The following is a 19,735-nucleotide window of genomic DNA, read 5'->3' as shown; positions in this document are numbered from 1 at the left end:
GGCAATGAGGATGAAAAACTAAAGTCCTGCATTCAGCTTGTTAAACGCCAAAGAGCTGAAGGTAAAAGCTGCCCTGAATCTTCCTTGAATAAAATGGCCTCTTAAAGCTTCAGATGCTTTTAAAAGGCTCCTCATTGTGAACAACAGCAGATGCACTGATGACTCTCAGAATGTGACATTTATGACTAAATCTCACATTTTTCATCCACTGTGATAATGAACGATACAAAGAAAATGTCACTCCACAGAATGAGCTAATACTACATATTTTAACCATATAACACTTCCTCAAATTGCTTTTAATCCTTTTAAATGACACACATTGTTATGCTTTGTTAGTTTAATTACATTTTATATATAGAGTTGGTGCATTGTTAATTCATTTGATTTATGGGTTATAAAGATAACATAATTGGCTAAATAATAAGGTGATAATGAAAAAAGTATTGCAACAATGTAGTTTTTCCCTAACAACAAGCATATGTGCAATATGTTCTGTTTAAACTTAAAAAACCCATCAACTTCTTTCATAAAAATATGTTATCCTTCTGTTTGCTTGTTCTTAAAATTGTAAATAAGAAATTTGTAATCATATCCAAATCCAAGCCAAAGTTAAATTCTGTTGATTTTTTTAAAACAACTTTAGATGGCCAAAGTACTTTGGGAGTTACAAAATCTTGAATCAACAATTGCTTAATCAGTATGTTGCACACATGAATCTAAAATCATTTATTTGTTTATATGCTGCTCAACGAGTTGTAGAACTGGAAGCTCCTTCAGTGACAGACTGCTGCATCCTAGGTGCACAAAGGAGCGTTATCGCAGGTCCTTCCTCCCAACGGCTGTTAAACTTTAAAACCATCACTGCTCTAAAAAAAACCAATAAGCTTTTATATCTCTGCTGTTATTTGCACAGTTTTTCAGTTGTTGTAAATAGTCTATTGTTTTTTTAATGTACAAATTTCTATGCATGTATGTTTTTTTTTATCACCACTCAGTTGCACATATTTTTTTAATCTGAGTATGCTATTTTTATAACTGTTGAATTGTTTATCTCCTTATAAAGTTTGTCTCACTGTACAGTCTCTTGTTCTTTTTTTGTTTTTATATTTTTACTTTTGTGTGTATTTGCATGCTTTCATTTGCCTTTTAGTTTGCTGCAGACACACATGAATTTTCCCACTGTGGGACAATGAAGGACATTTTTCATCTATTCTAACCGGGACCAAATGCCAGCAGCTAGAAATTGGCCCATTTAAAATGATCAGCATCAGACTGATACAAGTGAAACCAAAATGCCCATTTTATCGCAGTGAATCCGAAGGGAAGCCAGGTTACTGGACACTGCCTAAAGGCTATAGTTGTAAAGAATTTGAATGGTGAGCACCGTGCATCTATCGTGAACAAACAATGTTTTCTGTGGAGAAGTGGATGCTCTGGTGGAGACCTGTCCTCTCATGGCTTTCCCACCCCATAAACAGAGTGGTGAGTAGAACCATGGGAGTTGCACAGATGACAAACAAAAAGGTGCAAGAAGTCCGTCTACTCTTCTATGACCACGTAATCTCTAGCAATAAAGGGTCAGTAGCCCAGACAGCTCTTAGTCGCTGCTCAGATGACTGCGGGTCCAGTGGACCACACCAAAAAGCGAGCTGCTAACATGGATCCAATGATAAACCTCAGCTGGAGGTAGAGCATAGTGTCCAGGGCAGTGTACTTCAAACCTGCAGATGAAATCCTAAGAAAATAAAAATAATACATTTTTTAATTAATTTCTAAAGACAAAACATTTCTATTCAAAGGGTAGGCCATAAGAATCTCATTTGTGATGACTTCAGAATCACTGAATAAATGTAAATATCCAAACCTTTCTCTAACCTACTGACTAATTTACAGATGTCAGATGCAGAGTGGGAGGACATGTTGGAGGGCTTTGATGAGCGGAGTTACCTGAACGCTCGGCGCTGGAAGCCCGGCGATGACCCATACACGCTGTACGCTTTCAACCAGAGAGAGAGTGAACGGATCCCCAGCGACCGAGCCCTGAGAGACACGCGGCACTACAGGTACACAACCCAGAGGTTTATCAAACAATAACCCACCTCTTAGATTAAAAAAACAGGCTGTGATAACAAACGCAATGCAAGCAACAACATTTAAAACCTCAGACGGGCTGGAAGGACATGACCTGCATGTTGACGCAGATTTCCATAACCTTAGTACTGCAACAGCTTTCTGAAAACAGGACCTCTGAACAGGTATTTTTATTACTGCCAAACTCCACAGTTTGATGTATGAATCTGTCAAAAATGCACTGCATATAAGATTAGACCTTATCAGAACACAGAGGAGCTAAACTCCAGCTGCCTGCAGGCATAAACAAACACTTGTAAAAACACACACACAGTACAGATCAGCTCTGCATCACAGGTACACACACATATTCAAACACTGCTGAAGTTTGTAATTATTTTGCAGTAAAACAAACTTTGATTACAGAAACAAACACATTTCCATACAGAAAACAGCAAATTACAATCCTGTATCTGTCCGCTTAGAAATTAATTTCAACCAAAACAGAAATCCTCTTAGCGGTGCACTGTTCTCATCTGGTTGAAAGACACTGAGTGGGAAGATAAGGAGCTTGTCGCTTTGACAGCATCCGCCTAGTCTTATTTGGAGAGATAAAATACTTCCAGGCACTTGTGGAAAGTGTGCAGAGGTCCAGTGTGTTTGGGCTGACACCATTCAGGATGCACAATCAGAACTTTTGTGCAGAGCTTCTGATTACCTTTCAGAGTGAACACTCTTGGAGATTATGATTATTCACACAGTTTATACAAATATTTTCTGTTGTTGCTGTAATTTGTTTATTAAGTTTGGCTTTGCATTAGAACATAATTAAGAGCAGATGGTGGGTTTTCATCTGATTACAGCAGAGTGGTGCTAGTTGTGTTTGAAAGTACAATAATTTTTGTGGATTTCTGTAGACATGATGAAGATTTAAGCATGTATTCCACTTTGCTGAGCAAAGTTTCTCATACCCTGCAACTGTTTAAAAGTTGCGTCAAACTTATGTAAGGCATTTGTTTAAAAAATATGTACAAACATATTCTTCATTTCTGCTGAAATGTAGTTGTTGCGTGTTTATTAAGCCATCTTTGTAAATAAAACAAATATTGATCTGCTCAATGTTTGATAGGTGGCCCTTTGGTTATCAGGGATCGGTGAGTTTATTTTATAGCGCCACACAAACCTGTGACATAATCACATGCACATAACATAAACACAGTATCTTTTACTGATGTTCTACATTTTGCTGCTGCATAAATGCTGTTATTAACCTTAACAGGTAAGGATTCTCATTTTCCATCCTGGAGAAAGAAATTACATTCTACCATATAACGGTAAACCTTCATTAGTTTTGAATAGTTGCTTGTGATGGGGAGCACAGCTGGCTCCAGGATCACATCTCATTTAGGAGCCTAAAATCTATCAATGTAACTGGCACCTACATCACGGCGTGCATCTGCTGTTTTGACATGTGTCCCCCAGATGAGAGGCTTCTTGATTCCTGTAACATCTCGTCTGCTGCCCCTGACGCTGTGTGTGATAGTGTGTGCAGGTGTGAGTGGTTTTGCATGTGCATATGTGGTTTGCTAATGTGCGTAAGCCGCATTGTGTTGATCGCCAGCATCATCTGTTGTGCTAAGAGAGGAGGGAAATTTACTGTTGGGCTGACATAAGGTACTTTGTGTGTGTGTGTGGGTCTGTGTCAGTGTGAACGTGCATGTGTAATAAAAGTGAGAATGATGTGTAGGAGGGAAAAACCAGGGATACACACATACATTCATCTGTTAGCAGAGAGGTAGGGGGCTGATGGTGCTCATTTATCTCTCATAGGACAGCAATGCAGTGTGTGTGTGTGTATGTGTTTGTGTGTGTAGATGGTAGTGAAGGAGGGTGCTGTTATGTGATTATCTGTTAACTCTGTTAGCATGTAGCTGGGGGTCTTAGTGGCACTTGGCAGGCAAAATGATGGCACCTCATGCTCTGTCGGGACCACAAAATAGAGAAACTGCAGTGAGATTCTTTTCTCAAGTTGCTGTAGTTGTGTATTCTTAGAAACACCTTCCTTTTCATTGCAGACTCTCTGCAATGCTTCCTACACTCTGGCTGAGTTCCCGGGAGGAAAAATTTTGCTTAAAGTCAAGGTGGTTGTGCAGAAACTTGTAGAAAGAACAAAAAGGCAGGCTATGTAAATTTAGAAAGTCTGAAAAGTGGAGAAGTCTGAAAAGTGGAGAAAATAAATATAATTTGTCATTTAAAAGTAGATTGTTTTTCACCAAGACTCTCCTCTGCTCAAAACACTTCAAAAATCAAACTGGTCCATGCTTCTAGTCCATGCTCTAACTTCCCACATTCATCTGCCAAGTTCTGTCCAAGTTCTCTGCATCTTTCCACCAGCTTTCAACAAAAAACAATCTCCCACTATCCATCCATACCATGTTTTCCCATTTTCTTTTTTTTCCTATATTTTCCAATAAATATATATTTATTTTCCTATAAATGAAACGTGTCGTTATTGCATTCTGAGTTCAAATATCCAATAACTTCAGGTTCATTAGCAGTTCTTGGGGTGCTATTTAGCAAGAACCCGAGATGGACTCGTACAACGGTGCCCAAAATTCATCAGAGCGCCTGGTTTGAGTGTGGCAGCTGAACTACATTTTTTTAAATTTGCGACCATTTATACCAGAAAACAAGGTCCCCTAAAGTAAAAAATCTACACTGAGCATGATGACAAATCTACAAGCAACGTAGCAGGGTTTATGTGGTATTAGAAAGTGAGTTGAAGCCCTTTGCAGAATTTGCAGGATTTGGTTCCAAGCTTAACAGCATAACCGACTACCTAGGTAAGTCTCTACTTTTTTATGCCAATACTGCAGAAGTTGCTGAGAACCATATAATGCAAGCAAATCAATGCATAGGTAAAGGTAAGTCCAAATGGAGTGCTTTTCTTACACGTTAATGAAGGAGGAACGATTTGGAAAACCTCCAGCTGTTTGGACCTATTGAAGGAGGCAATTCAGGACACATTACCATGTTGGATGAAGCTGAAAGTCAATAGCTCTCTGGTCCTGGAGTGCACCAGACTGTGGCACCACCAAAACCAAACCAGAATAGAATGGTTCTCATGTGGTTTCTTAAGTTTCAAGATGAGTAGCTTGTCTACTGATCCACGAGACATTGGGACATCACATACGAGGTAAAGAAGCTCAGATCCTTCATCTGAAACTATGAGGCTCTAATTCAGAGCAATGAAAAAGTGTTAATTAAAAACTGTCTTCTGTGGATTCCAGTATTAGTCCTGGAAGGTGAAGTTTCTCTACATAATAAATGTATTCTTTCCACCGGAAGAAGCAGAGGATGTTAACTGAAAATCAGTGGTCTGAGTGTAAGACAGAGTTGAAAATAGTTCATCTACTTGGTTACTCATGAACATAAACCCAAATGTAGGTAGACTGTTTTGTTCTTGTTTTGATTGTGAGAAATAATACAAAGGAACATTTAAGGGTTTGACAAGAAGGTTTCCTACATAATATTGTATTTTAATGTAAAATAAGTAAAATAAGTTTGACTGAGGGAATACTTATGCCTTCAGTCACTCTGATGGTGTCCTTTTGATTTAGTGATATGATGCCGTCTTCCCAATAAAACATCAGGGAACGTATCTCCAACCCTTTAACAACTAAAACTCACCAGTGAGCAAAGGTGAGCAGCTCTGGTTCCAGTTGTGCAAATATACAAAAGACATGTTGTAGGAGTGTGAATGTGTGGAGAGAAACACATTGTAAAGCACTTCTTAGAGCCTAAATATGGTCAGAGGTGTGGACTATTCAAAAGGGTCTTCAATATATCTTTATAGTTTAGCCTTGTGCTTAGCTTACATGGTACTGCAAAGCCTCTTCATTTAAAAACAGTCACTTTTATGAGTAGAGTTAAAATTTACTTTGACTGGAAGTTGTACTTTCTTTCAGTTTCTCATGTTTGAAGAAGGGAAAAGATGAAGCATGCAGAGAAAGAGATAAGAGAAAGAACACAAACATCACAGCGAGCAATAGAGAGATGTAAGAGGAGAGAAGAAGAAGAAAAGTTAGGAGTAGATTAATAAAATGAGAGAAGGCGAGGTGGAGAAGAGAGTAGGAGATGGGGGAGATGCCACAAGCTGCTGAGAGGAGAGATAATTGCCACATGCAGAGCTTAAGAGGCTGTGTGTGTGTTCATGTGTGTGTATAAACCACTCCACTTCAGTGCACTGCTATTATCTCAGTGAACAGGGGAACCTCCCTCCGTCTGCGCTACGAGTGTCTATAAATCCAGCAGAAGCTTTGCTACAGGGATTAGATCCAAGCCAGAAGACAATGGGCTCATGCAGCAAAGGGAGCAAACATATCCTCCAGAGCTACACGGCAGGTTGATATGGCAACAAGAACTGTTTGAGACTTTATGCAGGACAAAAGAAATGCACCGTCATGCATGAGTTTCAGATAAATAGTATTTCTGGCTTAGAAGAAAATCTGAGTGGTGATTTCAAGGAACTCAAGGAGCGTGCAAAAACAAGAAAAGTACCGTTGTCTCTTCTGCACTTTCTGACTAACTGTGCATTTTTTCTCACTGTGGCAACATTTTCAGAGTTCCTTTAAGCAGAACCCTTTTGTTGTTTTCTGTAGTTTTCAAAGCTCCTTTATTTGAATAAAACCTGCGATGCAACTAATAATTGCATAGATGTACAGAACTTCAAAAGACATGTAAATGATCATATGCCCTGAGCGGTGTGGACATGTAGACACAAGCTTTTCTGCAGGACATTAAGAAGAGCACAGAAAAAGCATGGGCCTTGACCATTTAAAACTTTAAAAGTGAGCAATAACATTTTAAAATCAAAGCAATGACAGGAATCTAGTGTAGAGATTTTAAGACTTGTCTTATATGTTCATGCTTCTTTGTACCAGTTAAAAGATGAGCTGCATTATTGTGAAGTATTTGTAAATGTTGCAGGGAAGCGTTAGCTAGCCCAGCATGTTTTTTTGCAGCAGTAGTGGCCTTAATTTTTCTCATTGTTTTGACAGTTAGCTGACAGCAGAGGGGGAAGAAATGCAGCAAAGGTTGCTTGGGCTCAAGTCAAACCCACGCTGCCTGCGTTGAGGACTGAAGTCTCTGAATATGGGTTGCATGTTTTACCCCGCACCACCGCCACACCCCAGTCCAGCATGTTTTAAATGTGAGGACAACATTCGGTGCTGCAAGCCAAAGTTTCTAATATTATTAAATAAAGAAATTGAAGAACTTTGTTGAGCCAATATTTAGTGAAGGAGTGACAAAATAATGGTCACTTACCACCCTTTGCTGACTGATTATTACATAAACTAGCATTCATATACATGATGCATATATTTTCAAGGACAAATCCAATGAAATGATGTTGTACTTCAGAGAAGCAGCTTATTTCCTACAACCATCAGAGAACGATTTGAACAATTTAATGCAAAACTACATCATCTTGATGTTTATTATATATATATATATTCTGAGACTTTTCTGGTTTCCTCTTACATGCATGTTACATGTGAGTGTGCATGACTGTCAGTCAGTCTGTGTTAGCCCAACGGGTAACATGTCCTGGTGTTTGCTGCCTCCAGGCCTAACGTCAGCTCGAGTCTCTGTATATATTCTGTGTACAGGATATCTTATTTACAGTTCATAGAATAGAATAGAATAAGAAGCTAACATACACACATAACGGGAATAAATGCCATTAAAATTTGGGTTTTTAGTGATTTATTTGAAGCATCCTTTTTTCACGGCATAATAATCATGTTATTAACAAACACAAGTTTGAAATTAAGGTGGATTTTCTCTAATCCTCATTGGGTCTGAATTACTCATGTGATATATTCACATCCACCAGAGTGGGTTTGATTAAATTGGCCTAATCAACCGTTTTTGTTTGTTTCACCATATTTATCACATAAATCTGACTGGGTATTTGACCTCTGTTCTTGGCAGGAAGATGTTACTTACCAAAATTTTAAACATATGGTAGAAAAGGCAATTTCAACAACCCAATGTTAGCCTCTTGTATTCATTCCAAAACGTGTTAAATATGTTTGGGACCGTGAAGTTGAAAAATGTGGAGGTTGTATTCATTTCTAATTACTCCAGAAACATCTATGCAATGCACCAGTTACTCTGGCAGAAAAACAGTCCCATGGCATCATGCTGCCATCACCATGTTTGACAGTTGGTACATTGTTCATCTGTTTGAAAGCCCCGCTATGACTCCTTCAAACATACCTCTTGTAGACAGATAGCTCAAACTTTGCCTCATCTGACCATAAATGTCAGAGGGAATTGGCTTTTTTGAACTGCACATTTCAGTTTTGCTTAAAGTTGTCAGCTTAGAAGGAAGTGTTTATTTCTTGGTCTGCACCCTCTTGTTCGATGGAGAAGCAAACAGATTTCACTGTGGACAGTGATGTCGGTGTTAAGGCAGCTCCCAGCTCTCAGCAGGGTTGAGCCTTGGAGGTTCCTGGGAAGTTTCTGAATATCCTAATTTAATTTCCTTTCATCTGAGGTCATTTTAGGTGTTCCAAGTGGACAATCATTCAAACACGGATTAATACTGGTTTCTGTTTAGACAAAGCAGGCTTACATTAAGCTTCCTTAATAGTATTCAAAAAGCCATGACCTCAGTCATTTTGACAGTTTTTTATAATAGTTATATTTCTGACCTGTGTTGATTCGAGGAAATGCCCAAAAAGCTTGGGTACTGAATTAAAATATAGTGAAATTGGTTGGCATAAGAACAGTTCAAATAATTCATTAAAGCCCCAAATTATTGACAAAAGTGCCCATTCTAAATGCATGGAAACATTTCACTAAAATTGTACATACTACTTAAATATTAAATATCTATGTGTAATGGATGCATTTATTTAAAATCTGTTCTTAACCTATTTCTCAAGATCCTGAATAGTTTGTATCGTCGTGTCATGATTCAGTAGTAGATTATTAGCCCAGTATAGCGAAAAGTATTAAATTTTCCACTGACTATAAAAAAATGTTTAAATCCAAAATATTTTGAGTTTACTTTAAGCAAATGTATTTCTGTTTTATCAGTAAAGCAAGTGTCATTGTTGTTAGATAATTTTAGAGAGCTGCTTTTGCCTCGTAGCCAGTACATATTTTTAGTCCTGTAAACATACATTTTTTTTAATGCGTGATGGGGACATGGAGTTTGTGTGGACCATGCTCTGACCACACGATGCCTCAAGGTTATCATGAGAAGCAGAGATTGTGTGTATTTGTAAAAGAAAAATGAGAATTGTTCATCATGAATCACAATTTCCAATCAGTATGGTTACACCCAACCTCTGTAGTAGCCACACTAATATCCCTTTGCAGCAAACCTAGCAACATGCAAACATGTTAATAACATATTTGACTCAGTGAGGACAAGATGTCTTTAGGACATTATGAGAAACAGAGTTTAAATCATATTTGTAGAAGAAAATGTCAGTAATTTGGTCATATTGCACAAACACACATGGCTGTTTATAGTTATTCAGTTACAAAGCAGGGAACCTGCCAAGTTTGATTGCTAATACTGCTGGACCATGTTTTGCTGAATATTGGACAATTTGCACGTTGCTGGACGCCACCAGGCCTTCCGGCGTTTTCGGCCATTTTATATCCCAGGACAGTCCGCTACTACAAATCCCAGCAGCCACCACGGCTGATAGGACGGAGGCGTCGCAGCTCTGAAGACACAGTCAACTATATAACAGAGGACGAGATGGCCCACCATTGCCTTCAGCTTGGGACCTAGACACGGTTACCTGCATCTGAAGCAGCATTCTAGAGAAGAGGTCCCACGTGGATTTCATTCATTCTCCTCATTGGCCAACGAGAAAACTAAGTGAATTAAGCGTACAGGAATAAGAAGGCTTGTAAGTTTTCACTTTGCCGATCGAAGACTAACACGTCACCAAAAAACCACGGAGTTTCAAGGAGACGGATTACCACCCTTGTTTTTGTTCCAGTCGACTGCTGACGATCAAATCATATTTTCCCCTTTCGCCAAGGAGGCCAGAGAACGGAGATTGACTGCTCTTCTTGGAGTTTAACTGCTGACGCGCAGTAACCCCCTCCTCTCTCATTCGCTGCCCCAGAAGGAAAACTTCAACAAGTAAAATCCCATCTTTTTATTTTATTTTTATTTCTTTATTAGGAATAGCGTGGGCAGGGTAGAGTAGGATCTAGTGCGATTTAGGATCGCCTCATATAGTCTAATGTGTTCTAAACTGTATGTGCATGCAACCTTGTATTGAAACTTTGATTTGCTGTGGACATCTGAAAGCCGCTGTTCTCCCCAGCTGTGTGTGTTTTGCTGTGTTGTTGTAACGCGCTGTTAAACTGGACTGCTATAATAACCTCATGGTGAAAATCAACCATTTTCTTTGTCTTCAACCTCGTGTTACTAGCTTGAAGTTAACAACTTCACTTTGGGAAAGTTTATGACTGCCTGTGACCCGCTGAGCTATACTTTGGGGAGTGGCCTTCCCGAAACACCACTCCACGTCACATTATCCCTTGTTTGCCATAACTGCTGGTTTGATTCCATACACACCCACTGCTGTTTTGTTTTATTTGTTTAGTTCGATATTTTACCCTTTTTGTGTAGAACTTCGCATGTTTGACTAGGTGAAGATTATTGAATTGGAGAGCGGATTGTATCAGGACTGTTGATTTAAAAAATATTCACGTAGATAAATAGAAGGCGTTTGTGTTTATTTTGTGCAAGAGTGATTTGTCAGTCAAAATAAGGTCAAAGTTCCCCACGTTTCGTCAGAAACGGTTGATTAAACAGTGACATCTAGTAATAGTTATTAATTATTACTGAGTATTTAAGGGTTGTAATTATCAAGGGCTTTAGGCTACAATTACAACACCAGAGGACATCTCTGGCTTCGATTCATAAATAAGCATTTTTGGTTACGAAATTAATTTAGTCAAATTATGATTTTCAATTACAATTATTGATAAATATTAATTAATGAATAATCATAATCCTAACAATACAGTGGTTCGCATTCTTTGTTCCTACAGTCCCCTTCCTCCACTAACAAAAATGTTGTGTCCCCCTTTCAGCTGTTGAGGTTGGATGCACAGCCGTTCACATGGATATGCATGCTTCCCATATGCATACATATGTGCACGCTTATGTATTTGTCATAAAAGAACCCTTGCTAGTCTGTAATTTTTTCAGTAGATTTTCCACGTATTATATATATATTTTTAAAACTAAGCCACCTTGATCTTTTCTCCAGTGGTTGCAGGCTTGCTGAATTCTCGTATGTGCATGTACCACTGAATGATGGGATAACCTGAAATTGACCAGCATGAGGTTATCCTTTATGAGGTTCACCTTTTAATAATCGAATATATTTTTCTCTCTATGCTCCTGGAAATAAATTATCTCACTGTGATTCAGCATGAAAATATTTAAGTTCATCTTTGTATTCCACCCTGTTGCTGCCCAGGTCCTTCTGAGACCCAGGTAAAAAAACGTTTCTTAATATTGATATTTTTTAAATAAACTAAGTGTTGGGGTGGTAAAGAACACATTGCAAAGATATGTTTTTTAAAACTTAATTTTAATTACATTTTACAGCGTGTGCACTGGGGGCATAACAAGACATTATTGATGTTGAGAATGAGACATTAAACAAATAAAGCCAGCTATGGAAATTTCCTCTGAAATCTCCAAATACGTGTTTACAAATTGCACAAAACAGCATCTAACTCTCCAAGAGCTTCATTTATTCTGATCTCCTCTAGTGCTGTGTTCATGCTGCTGCCTGAATCAAGTACCATGCGTTGGTTGGTGAAGAAGGACAGATCCTCAATTAATTTCTGGTCAATGTACTGCTGGAAGTCCTGCCGTGTGCTCCAGTCTCTACGGCTCATTAGAGTACCATCATCTGCACTTCTGCATTCTTCCAATACAGGCATGAACCTAAGGGAACGACAAAACACACTCAACTGACTGATTTAAGTTATGAACATGTGTTGTTGATTCATTTAAAAAATAGCTTTGATATAAAGGCCTAAGTGTTGGTTTTGGCCCATTAAGGACAACGGGCCACTTCCTCTGGCTCTGTGTCTTGATCAAATTCATCTTGCTCCTCATCTGCATCTTCCTCGCCTATCTCAGCTATTCTCTTTTCACTCTCTTCTTCTGAAAGGTCTATGTCTGAGTCTCCCTCAGTGATTCTATTGAGAATCCTCTCACACTCTGTCATAGAGCTGTCTACTAAATTGAAACAAACATGAAGTAAGTCCTGATGTGCACTACAGTGAACAGGATTCAATTTTATTGCTTTGCCCATGAAAATAAATAAGCTGAACCCTGGAAACTCACTCAAAATGTTCCTTAGATGTGTACTCAGTAAAAACAATCAGAGTATAACATTAAAAAACATTTTAGATATGAAAGTCATGCTTACCTTTCCTTGTTCCATAAGATGTGCTCGCCGAGATGGAAGCCTAAGGAAAAGGCTACGTGGCATGGCCACACCCCGACACATCAAATATCGTTGGAAAGCTATGGAAGGAACATCAGGACTCAATAGTCACATATAAACCATATGAGGAATTAAGAAAAAACTCATGTGTACTACAGTGTACAAAAATGAAATGTTGGGTCCCAGGAGGATATGATGAAATTCTGACTACTTGAGTCCAGAATCAGGATGTTGCATCTGGATGTTGGTCTCAGTGATATCAATGGTTTACTACGGAAATGCCATTTTAGTTTTGAATATGACTGCGAAACCATAGGATATGTATGAAGAATATGCTATGGTGATACTGTTGCTATAAATTAAGGTCACGTATCTTGGCCTCTAAAAATATACATCAGGTGTGTGGATTAAGCGCATTTAAGGGATAATATATCATTAATATACATAGTATAAATGCATGACATCTGAGATATAATATCCTACCAAATATTACATCCAAACTTTCATTTACTGTTGCAGTGTTTCACACACTAGTATTGTTTTGATGATTGCGATTTCATATATTGTGTAGTAGTAATTTCTATGTAGGCATTGTTTTATATTACTTACAATTCCATAAATGAATCTTAGTTTGGATATGTGCTAAACATTAATAGCCTGTTTGGTATTAAAGCCCCCCCCCTTGTTGCGTGTCCCTTAGGGGGAAAGATTCCCCAGGTTGGGAAGCATTGGTCTAACAAAACTTTTACTTTCAGAGCAAATTTGCTCCAATTTTAGCCTACAGTGTATAGTTCATGGTCAGAAATACTTGGTTTGGATGTTTTCCCTCCCCTAAAGATCCCATCTTGGTCGTCGCTTGTTATCCTCTGTTTTACAGAGAGGGTCGTTATTTATGTTCATATAGTGTGAAAATAGATATAGTTGTTCCTGAAAGCAAGGTAGCACAATATACTTGAACTGTTTCACCAGTTCTGTTATGAACTAATCAATATAAAAGAAAATCATCTTTCTTGGGTATGTAAAATAAAACTGAAAGCATAATTGTCCCTTCAGGCTAGAATCAGATTTGCTTATTGCCAGATTATTGGTAATAGTTTACCTAAAAAGGTTTTAATACGCCAAAGAAAAACTCAGCAGAGAAAGTTTTTTTGATCCAGTTTGCTATGAAGCTTTTCTACTTCTTTTTGCAATAATAATAATAAGATGCTTCAGGCACATTTTGCATAAAAAATGATGTTAGTTTCCTGCTTTTTGAAGCTAAAACAATCTATCTATCAACAGAGCCTGACACTGTTAATGACATTGTATAAGAGATCTAGAAGACATCTGGTCATGAGGGAAATATCATCACTGTGAAACTGTGGCATTAAAAGGATATAATATCATCATCCTTTTTCTTCTCTGACGCATGGCGAAAAAACACGGCACGCTGCGCACATTTGTCATCCTCTTTGTTTTGCCAGGGTGGGAGATGTGATAATGTTCTGGTGTTTTGTTGCTGCTCCAAAATGGAGTCATCTTTCTTGGAAACATCAGTGCTTTAAAGCAAAAACAATACAGCAGTCCACTCAGTGGGTTAGAAATTATTTAATTTAATTTTGACGCAGTGATCCTTGAACACTTATCACTAACTAGATCACACAGTCATTCAGTAAGCTCCTCTGTATGTGTGTGTGTGTGTGTGTTACATGTACTCGATGGCGTCAGAGTCCTTTCACACTCAGTGAACCATTTAGTCACATTTCCGTGAATCACAACATGCAGCTAAACATTAATCACTGCATTAGCTCTGGTGGCTCCCACACAAACACCTTTTCAGATCACAAACCCTGAAAAAAATACAAAGAGAACATTGAAATCTTACTCTGCAACGATTTTATTTGTCCTCGTCAAGCTTGTTGATTTGATTACTTGTGCAAGTGATGAATGATCGCAGAGTGTAGCAGCATCCAAAGCAGATTGAGAAAACAAAGCAGAGAATAAAGTCTGCTATTCTCAGCTTAACTTTATTGAAACCTTTAAGGCCCAAATCAATGAAAAGTGCTCCAAAGAGTGGAAATAAAGCTTTAATCGTCACAACCAGGGAAACAGGTGGACCTGATTTTCAGGGATGGAGGGCCTGAGTCCAGTCTCAGAAATAAACTTCCAAAGAAGCTTACACTGTGGTGGTGCTGTTGTCACTGTGCGTCTAGTTAGCTTCTCCCAACACAAACAGGATGGGTCTGATTCAGCAACTATTTTCAGATTCTCTGATAAATCTAGAGGGGTGACTGTGGCTCAGGTGGTAGGAGTCCATCCTGTAATCGGTGGGTTGCCGGTTTGAACCCTTGATGGTGGTCAGAGTTATATGATTCAGGTGCGTTGACAGAGAGACACTGGCCTTCGAGGACTGCAGTGTGACACCAGTAGCCTACAGGGGTTGGACAATGAAACTGAAACACCTGGTTTTAGACCACAATAATTTATTAGTATGGTGTAGGGCCTCCTTTTGCGGCCAATACAGCGTCAATTCGTCTTGGGAATGACATATACAAGTCCTGCACAGTGGTCAGAGGGATTTTAAGCCATTCTTCTTGCAGGATAGTGGACAGGTCACTACGTGATACTGGTGGAGGAAAACGTTTCCTGACTCGCTCCTCCAAAACACCCCAAAGTGGCTCAATAATATTTAGATCTGGTGACTGTGCAGGCCATGGGAGATGTTCAACTTCACTTTCATGTTCATCAAACTAATCTTTCACCAGTCTTGCTGTGTGTATTGGTGCATTGTCATCCTGATACACGGCACCGCCTTCAGGATACAATGTTTGAACCATTGGATGCACATGATCCTCAAGAATGGTTCGGTAGTCCTTGGCAGTGATGTGGCCATCTAGCACAAGTATTGGGCCAAGGGAATGCCATGATATGGCAGCCCAAACCATCACTGATCCACCCCCATGCTTCACTCTGGGCATGCAACAGTCTGGGTGGTACGCTTCTTTGGGGCTTTTCCACACCGTAACTCTCTCGGATGTGGGGAAAACAGTAAAGGTGGACTCATCAGAGAACAATACATGTTTCACATTGTCCACAGCCCAAGATTTGCGCTCCTTCCACCATTGAAACCGACGTTTGGCATTGGCATGAGTGACCAAAGGTTTGGCTATAGCAGCCCGGCCGTGTATATTGACCCTGTGGAGCTACCAATGGACAGTTCTGGTGGAAACAGGTGCGTTGAGGTGCACATTTAATTCTGCCGTGATTTGGGCAGCCGTGGTTTTATGTTTTTTGGATACAAACACCAAGCACCTGAACATCCCTTTCAGACAGCTTCCTCTTGCGTCCACAGTTAATCCTGTTAGATGTGGTTCGTCCTTCTTGGTGGTATGCTGACATTACCCTGGATACCGTGGCTCTTGATACATCACAAAGACTTGCTGTCTTGGTCACAGATGCACCAGCAAGACGTGCACCAACAATTTGTTCTCTTTTGAACTCTGGTATGTCACCCATAATGTTGTGTGCATTTCAATATTTTGAGCAAAACTGTGCTCATACCCTGCTAATTGAACCTTCACACTCTGGTCTAACTGGTGCAATGTGCAATCAATGAACACTGGCTAACAGGCTGGTCCAATTTAGTCATGAAACCTCCCACACTAAAATGACAGGTGTTTCAGTTTCATTGTCCAACCCCTGTAGTTATTCAGTAGCATTTTAACCAAGTAATGCTCAGTGTGTCAATATGCTGAATTAAATGAGGAACGTTTTTTTTATTTCTGTTCGCTGCTTATTTGCCTTCGAAACATTTGTACTATTTAACTCTCAACCCATCAGAATTTATTGTGTTTGAAATAATGTATTTTCTTAACTATTGATTATCATAAGCCTTTTATACAGAATTTAGACCCTCTTGTGTCCTCATTTTAATCCTGTCTTCTTGTTCTCTGGTCTAGGCAGTTCCTCTTGTCAGAAAACACTCTTTCTTTTATGTTTACTGATGTTTACATCGAGGTTAACAAACAGCACAGCAGAAATCTCACGGCGTGGCGAGGAAATCCCCTTGGTGTAGTGTGGGTAATCTGCTGATGTGGAACCTGAGCTCGAAAGCACCCCGGTGCTCTACAACGGCAAAGAATGACATTGATGCTAAGCAGCTTTACAATTGCTAGTGCCTCAGCTAACCTTCTTGTTCTGTCTCTGACACAAGCACACGTTGAAACAACCACCAAGCAGAAGATGTTACAGATGTTCTGATCCCTGATTAGATTTGTTTGACTTTTCGTTTGTCTCAGTTACTTTTCATCCATTCGGTTCTGGTTCTTCAACTTTTACTCTGCATTATTTGCTGCGTTGGACAGAGTTACAGGGAAAGCCAGGATGTTTTAAAGATGAGGCCGAGCTGCTTCCTGAAATAGATACGGACGCTGGGTGCCAGTGAAGCTCTGATGTCTCATTGATTTCACCTTGTAGATCAACTTTCAGTGGTGTGCAATAGGTGGTGGTTTCTTGGGGGGGATGTGAGGGGCCAGATTAAGGAGTTTTAAAGCTTTGTATTTCTCTGGCATGGTTGGTGAAACTTAAGAAACAGCCGGGCCTAAAGTCTTGTGTTGTGCACTGCTGCATCCATGCAAGGCTTTTGGGAAAAAGTTGACAAAACAGACAGACTAGAGTGATATATTTATTGAAAAGCTGCATGATTTTCACCTTGCTATGACACACAGGGTTCCTGTACAGTCTTGAGAAATGTGGATAAGTATGGAAGAATCAAATAAAGCATGGAAAAACATGTGCAGGTCCCATTTTTTGAAAGATAAAGATATGCTTTACTGCAATAAATAGAATGAATTAGTAAACAAAGATGGAGATATTCATCATTAGGTATGTTATTGTGAGATTTTCACAGTATGATAATCAAGAACTAATGGCTTTTATTTTAAACAGAAAAACAACAAATATTCTTACTGCTACTCCAATGTTAAAAAAATATTAATTATTCCAGTTGTATTTATACTCTTTCTAACATTTCCTTATTGGATATATAGACTTAAGCAAAATTACTGAGAAAGCACTCTCTAACACTAGTAGTAGTTTCCAAGTGTCTGCAGCACAGAAGAGTGTACATTTTTTCTGTTCTGTCCTTTAGGAGTTATAAAGGTATGAGAAGCTGATGTTAGCTGGTTAGTTAATCGGATTATCTGTTTTGGTATCCAATGTTTGTAAAAAAAAAAATGCAAATGTTTGTAAAAATGTTACAACTCCACTGAAAATGTTAAAAATAATTGTCCTGTAAAGAAACCCTGAAGACATTATGACCTCATTGTGATCCTCTTAAACCTGCTGCTACCAATTATTTTTTATCACGTGTAAAATAGTGTAATATTTCTCTGCGCTATTTTCCTTCACCCAACCTTGAATTGAGCCATGAGCTGTCACTACACACACTATTTTTGTTTTGTGTGTGTGTGTGTGTGTGGGTGTGTGTGTGTGTGTGTGTGTACCCCAGAGGTTGTGGCAGCCATCGATTGGTCCAGTCCCTCATTGATCTGTCTTCATCGATTGGCTGGTGTAAGTGCCTGTCAACTATCCTGTCAACGCTGCTCCTCACAAGAAAGATTGCCGTTTCATCCAGTTGTCGTTGTTCTTCTCTGCATATGTGTATTTGTTTGTGTTACACTTGCATTGAACAGAAGTCCTCCCTGTACTTTTCCTGATAGTGTTGTCATCTCATTACTTGTTTCCTCATTTGCCCCAGCTCTGTTTTCCAGCCATTAATTAGCTGAGCTAGAAGACAGTCATTAATGCCTTATATCTGCATGCATGTGCTCTCTGTGTTGGGATTGTTTCTATGTTTTGTAAAAAAAAAATAGGGGGACATCTCAGCACTGATAGGATCAGCTGATGTTACAAATCCAGCTCTCAACTAGATTTTGCCTGCAGCGTACGGGTGTGCAAATGTACAAAGTGATCCATATGATAACCAGTTCAGTTTATGTTTACTAGTATTGATAGTCGATGATTGAGAAAAACATTGAATGTGCTTTGAAACTAGATAAGGACATTTATTATGGAATTATCAGCTACTTAAAAAAAGGTCACATAATTCCATTTACATTTAAACAAACAAGATGATGATGCATTAGGGATATTGCTTCAGAACCTATCATGTCTTTATCTCTAAGTGTAGTTTCATTTGATCTTTATTAGGTTATATGTTAGTTCATTAATTATTAAATGTGTTTAAGGATCTCTGTGTTAGGGGCTAAAACAGACGTTCGCAGTCTGAGTCTGGTAGAGGACGCACTGAAGGTTTGCATTAGGCAAGATGGACCATGGGGATCTCATAACATAGTGCAGAAGGTTGAGCAGTGGGCTATATGGTTCTTCTCCCAGGACAGTGGTGTTACAGGGGCAGCTCGAGAGCTTGGAGGTGGTGGGGGTGATTATCTATAGGTTCTGCTCGAACAAGTTACCTGTTGCTTAGTTGCATGTCCAGGGGAATGGGAGTATCCATGTGTAGCGTCAGGGAACCACTGTAAAAACAATACTGCTATAAACAGTGTCATGGTAGTGGTGGTAAATTTGGCAAGTGATTCAATATTCTTGTTTTCCTCTAACTTAAAGGGCTAGTTCACTGATTTCAAAGAGTCTTCACTGCATTTCATCATCGCTTGCTAAAAACACCTAGACTGAATTAAGTTGAACATTGATTCTGTAAGAAATAGTTGGACCTTTATGAAGTTTTTATTACATTTGTGAAAATAAAAACAGAGCCCTTTCCAGGGCTTTTTTGGCTTTAAAAGCTCCTTAGATGAAGATGAGCATGAAAATTAGGTGAAATTACTCTACGTCTACACTCACCGGCCACTTTATTAGGTACACCTTGCTAGTACCGGGTTGGACCCCCTGTTGCCTTCAGAACCGCCTTAGTCCTTGGTGGCATAGATTCAACAAGGTACTGGAAACATTCCTCAGAGAGTTTGGTCCATATTGACATGATAGCATCACACAGATGCTGCAGATTTATCGGCTGCACATTCATGATGTGAATCTCCTGTTCCGCCACATCCCAAAGGTGCTCTATTGGATGAGATCTGGTGACTGGAGGCCATCTGAGTCCATTGAACTCATTGTCATGTTCAAGAAACCAGTCTGAGATGATT

General features: G+C 39.1%; 1 protein-coding gene across 1 annotated transcript in view; it reads left to right on the top strand.

Moving 5' to 3' along the window:
* Nucleotides 1–19,735, top strand: part of galnt14 (UDP-N-acetyl-alpha-D-galactosamine:polypeptide N-acetylgalactosaminyltransferase 14 (GalNAc-T14)) — a 252,154-nt gene that overhangs the window by 48,385 nt on the left and 184,034 nt on the right. The window contains exon 2 of the mRNA XM_047387717.1: nucleotides 1,897–2,066. Coding sequence (XP_047243673.1) covers nucleotides 1,897–2,066 — 170 coding nt within the window. The remainder of the gene's footprint in view (nucleotides 1–1,896; nucleotides 2,067–19,735) is intronic.

The sequence above is a fragment of the Girardinichthys multiradiatus genome, chromosome 15 (assembly GCF_021462225.1).
Source record: "Girardinichthys multiradiatus isolate DD_20200921_A chromosome 15, DD_fGirMul_XY1, whole genome shotgun sequence".
In the NCBI taxonomy this organism is placed as follows: Eukaryota; Metazoa; Chordata; class Actinopteri; order Cyprinodontiformes; family Goodeidae; genus Girardinichthys; species Girardinichthys multiradiatus.
This window is presented reverse-complemented; position numbering and strand designations above follow the sequence as displayed.